The sequence below is a fragment of the Formica exsecta genome, unplaced genomic scaffold, assembly GCF_003651465.1.
Source record: "Formica exsecta isolate Colony F162 unplaced genomic scaffold, ASM365146v1 scaffold116, whole genome shotgun sequence".
NCBI lineage: Eukaryota > Metazoa > Arthropoda > Insecta > Hymenoptera > Formicidae > Formica > Formica exsecta.
Genome location: NW_021848499.1, coordinates 569,569 through 575,568, shown reverse-complemented (window position 1 = coordinate 575,568; position 6,000 = coordinate 569,569). Strand labels below are relative to the sequence as shown.

Genomic DNA, 6,000 nt, shown 5'->3' with positions numbered 1-6,000 from the left:
CGGGCGACGCCGAGAAAACGTCGTTAGAACAGTAGGCGACACGGCCGTCTATTGGAACCGGATTAAAGACGAGGTACCCTGACTTCGCAGATGGTTTGATTATGCCCGGTTATTGCATACATTCTTGATTATTGCATTTGCTATCGTAGAGAATCGGAGTTTCCGAACATGTTCTTAATTATTAACGTAACGATCGCTACAATGTGACGAAGTTGATTAAATGGTTCGGAAAGAAGCAGGATTTCATTTGAAAATTCAATTCCTCGGGGATACTCGAGTATTGAAAAATATTGATTCTCGATGATTTTATCGGTCGACATCTACCATGCCTGTAGCTCATCGAGTATACGTAATTCCAACCGTCTCGGCTTGTCTCGATGCCGTGAGATAATAACAGGCGGATAGCGGAAGCGACGTTTCGAGATGAGTTCTAACCCACTAACCCAGACCAGGCTCTCCGTCATCAGACCGTCTATCCAGCCTGGATACCGAGAGAGAGAGAGAGAAAGAGAGAGAGAGAGAGAGAGAGAGAGAGAGATTCCGGCTGTACGCTCCGCACCGCTCCACTCTCGCCGCACAACAGCCGCAGCGTCGATGCAGACCATTACACGCGCGACCGGACACGAATAATTGTGCAACACGCTTAACTGATCCCATTCACCCTGATTCTACCCGCTCCCGTTCGCTCTCGCCGCCGACTAACCCCCGCCGCACCCTCAGCATCACCCTCGGCGCGATGTGTACCAGCCACAACAGCCAACGCCACCGCCGACGCTACCAGCGATCCACTAGTACTCGAGAGAGGATCGAAACGATCGAAAGAAATTGCCGTCAGTCAAGTAACGTATTTTCTTTGTCTCATATCGTTAGTTAATGTTCGAGAACAATTTTAGAATTATTCTATCCACTAATAATTTCGAAAATTTTGTATATTGATTTTAGATATATTTAGATACATTTTAGATATATTTTACGGTAGAAAACTTAAAAATTACAAAAATGTTATTAATAAACCAACACCTGTGTCATTTTGCAAAGAGAGAATGTATGATAAAGATTAAATCCAGTAAAGTGATAGATATACTATAGAGTGATGTTCTTTCAAATGTAACATCGCTACTGACCGATGCATTACATGCTCGACGACAGGACGACACGTGCTAGACATTCTGATTGATCACCCTGCAACCTCCCACATATCCCCCACCAACTTTCTTTATTCGGCGATTCCTAGGAACACACCGGTAAGAGCGAAGTTCCTCCACGAGCCGATGGATAACGACTTGTACGCGTGCCATCCCCCTTCCTGACGGTATCCGATAGGGAGAGTATTACCGGGAGGGAGAGTGTTCTCGAAGAAGCCAGACGAGGACGATCGACCGCGCGAAATATTCTCGTAGGTCGATCGGCAGAAGGGATCGCAGGGTTTGGGCAGGATGTTTGGTAGACGAATAGACGTACGACCGGAGAGGATTCTTCGAGTTCGAAGAAGGGCGATCAGCGCCCGGGAGGGTGGACAATGCCGAGGTCCGCGTAATGGACCGATTACCCCACCCAGCCGATCGCATTGACGAGACTTTGATTAGGGTCGAGTGGCCGGATCCGACGGGTAAGTACACCCGACCGGCTGCGCGCCATGATAAGTCGACGGCGGATTATGCGTAAACTTATACCGTGTCCAATCAATGGACCAATATGACGCCGACACAGCGGGAAATTTATTCGCACGCGTCGCGGTAGATAGTACGATAAATCTATGCGAGTCGTGGCTTGCAATCTTAAAAAACTGGAATTTGTGCAATATGCCCGCTTAAACTTATTCTATATTTATTTTAATATACGATTCTACTACACTGAGATATTTACTCAAATAAAACATTTAATATAAAAAAAATTATCATATTAATTAACTATCAGTCTTAATTACATTAAGCAAATTTCTGAATTCGACATTTTTACTTACGCTGGGTATATTGTCGTTATTGCAAACGCCCTCCTGCAAAAGTCGATCGCGAATTTCCCAGGCGAAGATCGAAGGACATTCTCGTTTGTAGTCGGCGATTTTGTTGACCACAGGTGTTGTTGCCACCCGTGGCTTACTACCACCGATCGCCCGTGGCTTGATCGAACCAGTCTCGTAATACCTGCGAAAGGGGAGATTGTTATTTTCGCTTAATGCATGTTAACGTTACGTCGTGGCAAGCCTTTTGAACATAGTATGGTTATTGAAAAAAAAATGTGAGAAACTTTATAAAAAGGGTATATCAGTGGGTGAAAGCTCTAACTTTATTAATATCCTGCAATTCCTGCGAGAGAATTGTAACGTGATGATCATGGAAATGTAACGTGAAAAATTGAGATGTAATGTAAAATTTGCTTGTTATCATATATCCAATTATTTTAAAATCTCAGCATCAAAATAAAATTATTAGAAATAAAAGGAAAATTTTGTCACAAATATATATCAAGTGGCTTCATTACTAATTATATCAAAAAAATGCAGCAGTTGTGTTCTATATCCATTGAATTTGATTAATTGAATTTAGACGGCGCAATCATACATTTCATTATTACTCAAGTGTCGCATAACGATTTAATTTCTCTCGAATGGCCTCACTCATAATTTCGAAAGAGAAATAGAGATCAATATGCGTGCTTACCTGCCAAGGATCTTGGAGACACATCCGTTGCTAACCTGCAGTATGCGTGATATATCGCACGGTCTGGCCCCGCTATGGGCCAGTTCGACGATTTTCTGCCTCGTAGAGTCCGGCAACGGACGGCCATTGACGTAAACGCCGCCGAGCTGGTTAACCCCGCTGTGTCCTGCAGCCGAGCACCCAAATATTGAGTTCTGTCCGACCATAGAACCCCCGCCAATACCCGCACCACCCCCGTGCATCAAGTCTTCCTCTGTGAATCAAAACGCGCGCAACGTATACGTCACTTCGCCAGAACATCTGATTGGTAAACAGCGGAGAGAGTACGCGCGCCGTACACGTTCTTATTAGTCTAATTAGCGCTCGCGCCTGTCGCACGAATCCGAAGCGTCAGATTGAACACCAAGGGAGATGTTTGCGTCGCGATCACACGCTCCGACGCCCAGCGGATGTCACGTAACGAAGATCAGTTTGACCCTTGCGCGCCGATTAATTCGCTGCCGTGTGCCTTATTACGAGCGTTACATGTACTGCGTACGGTGCATCGCGCGCGGAGGAAGCGCCGAAATGGAAATATGCGTCTGATATCGCGACGGCAGTAATTGCGATGCAAAGGGATAATGGTAAATGTAACAATAGATGCACAGTGCATTGTGTAATTCAGTAATTATCTAGGAGAAATTGTAACATTTGCGATACAAAGCTTACAATGTATTAAATTGAAAATTGATTTGCTTAGAAGATATAAAGTCAATGAAGGCATCAATTGAAAAGATATTAGATTTCATAGTGAACAAAAGCTCTTTTGCTTTTTATACATGTATCTCGGTGCAAAAATAGACCTCTCTCAGCTTTCCTTGTCACTTTGTTAAATTCATATGAGCGCATCGTCAGGAAAAGGAGAAGTTCTCCCAACGAGAAGTCATCGTGACGGTGCACGGGAGCCAACGTTGCTAAATGCATCTTGCAATTAACGAATTTAATTAATTCCCGCCTTTGCACCGCGCAAAGCGACAAGAAATAGTTGGAATGTAATCTTGGATGGTCCGCGCCGCCTCCGTCGCTGTACGAAACCACTTCATATAACAACACGAAGTGGTTTTCTCGCTTGCTGTTCCTCCGCTAGTCGCTTTCTTCCGTCCTTACGCCACTTTTGTTGTGTCTCGTTTTCGCCGACGCGAGAAGATATAAAATTTCACACTTTGCGATCATTCGATATTCTATATAAAAATATCAAGCACAGAGATATGGCAACTATTCAGAAACTAATTTTTAATGTATTTTTTAATATTTTATGAACGCATCATTGAAACACTTATTATTACACAATCTTCACAATTTTAAATTAATGACATTTATTTTTATTTCAAAACAAAATTATTTTACGAGGCTTTTAGACGTGGCAGTTAAGATTCCGAGAGATATAAAAACGCTGATCTATTAATTTCCATAAATCTGTTCTCTACAAGAAATTATTCTTTTATCCGCGACTATTGGTTGGCAATCATTCGTTCATTAACCTATAATTCTATACCTATCATAAACATTTTTTTTAACTTCGACCATCTCCGCATTATAACCGGAACTTTTTAAGCGAGCTTCGAGTAAAAGAAATAAGATATGGAGTACAGTAGTAGAGAACGAGGAGCGAGAAATTGAAGTTGAGAGTCTTATTATAAATAAATCCACGGTGCCGAAGAAATTTTCAAGGAGGTGCTTCCTGTACATCTTTTTATTGCAATAGCAATTCGGAAGATACAAATAATGCGATCCCTTTTTAGAACGTGATTTTCTAGGCATTTTTAATTTTATGCTTTAATAATGGCGAAAACTATGAAATACATTGGCAGATACTTTACAAAATATTTAAAAAAATATTAACGATTATTTTATACAACAAAGATTGATTCTTATTATCGACGTGTTGATCATAATCATTGCCACTTTCGGCAAACTTGAATCTTGATGAGTTTAAAGTTTCTTTAATTATGTGCGCGACAAAAAGTAGACCATCACGATAAAGGCAAAATATTTTCTTTGAATCAATTTTTCTTTGCGACACTTTTGGTAACATTTTTCATAATTAATAAATATTTATCCTATTCAAATTAATAAGAACAGTAGGTCCACGGACGCATACGATCGTCATCGGCGATCGCACCGACAGTAATAAATCTTGATGAGTTATATGCAATTACATATCGTATCAAAATTGATTATATTTTAATTATTTTATATTATATATACATGTAATGTATATATAAAAATATATATATTTTTTTGCTCACGAGCACAATTGATAATCTTAACATTATCAATATTTATTATCCGAGAAACCAAAGAGATAAAGCCCTTCGCAATAATATACTGATTTATATGTTGCTAAGATTTAATTATCGTATTTTAATTAAAAACTATCTAAATTACAATTCTGATTCAAAGATGCTTCGTATTCTTCCGAATCGCTTTATCCTTTCGGTTGAATGGTTTGCCTTAAAAATAGGCGGTCAAAGTGAGAACGCGTCGTCGACGGTTCCGTTCTTTGAAGGGACGGCGCACGAGTCTGTGCTGTTTTTCACAAGTTTAATTCGTTACAAAGGGAACAAGGGTGCATGACTTAGCTGCACATGTACGCGCGCGCGAGGTACACCCTTTACGTTCATCGTCTTTCGCCTCATGCCTTCCTCTCGGAGGGCGGCCACCCCCGACAGAGGGGGATGATGTCGGCGAGAGGGCTCGAATATCGTCAACTCGTGCACACAACCGCCGACCGCACACATTCTTTATATATAATTTCGCGTTAATCTACGCGGCGGTGCGGCGTAAAAGCAAGTCGCGCCGCAAAGTGAGGCAAAAAGGTTCCACTTGGCTGAGCGTGAAACGGGACACAGATTAAATCCCATCCTGTGCAACCCCGGCGCACGACGTCGCGACACCCTCTTCCTCCTCGACGCTTTCCTCCCAGTCCCCGCGTCAGTTCGCTCAGTCCGCTTGGTCGAGCCACCCTCTACCGCCCTCGCCAAACATCTCCCGAATCTCCGCGCCGAGCAAGAGACGATCTTCAAGCGTAGAAACAATCGCCAGTATTTAAGACACACGAATAAACAGGATGAGAATTGATGTAACGTTTTATGTGAATCGACTATGCAATAAAATCTTTCATAGAATTTTCGTAAAGTCTATTTAATAGTAATCGAAAGTTAACTGAAAGATCAATTTGCCGGAGTTATTGAATACTTGCAAAAATAAGATGAAAATTGTGCAAATTAGAAACTTGCACATTGCTTTCTCATAATTTTATTTTGTTCGCAAAGCTTAAGCTCCTTAAAGCAAACGAGTT

At 41.6% G+C, this 6,000-nt stretch overlaps 1 protein-coding gene across 1 annotated transcript in view; it reads right to left on the bottom strand.

Moving 5' to 3' along the window:
- LOC115239155 (paired box protein Pax-6-like) overlaps positions 1-6,000 on the bottom strand; it is a 41,366-nt gene that overhangs the window by 23,919 nt on the left and 11,447 nt on the right. The window contains exons 4-5 of the mRNA XM_029813520.1: positions 2,661-2,913; positions 1,964-2,144 (exon numbers count right to left, since the gene is read on the bottom strand). Of these exons, the coding sequence (XP_029669380.1) occupies positions 1,964-2,144; positions 2,661-2,913 (434 nt within the window). The remainder of the gene's footprint in view (positions 1-1,963; positions 2,145-2,660; positions 2,914-6,000) is intronic.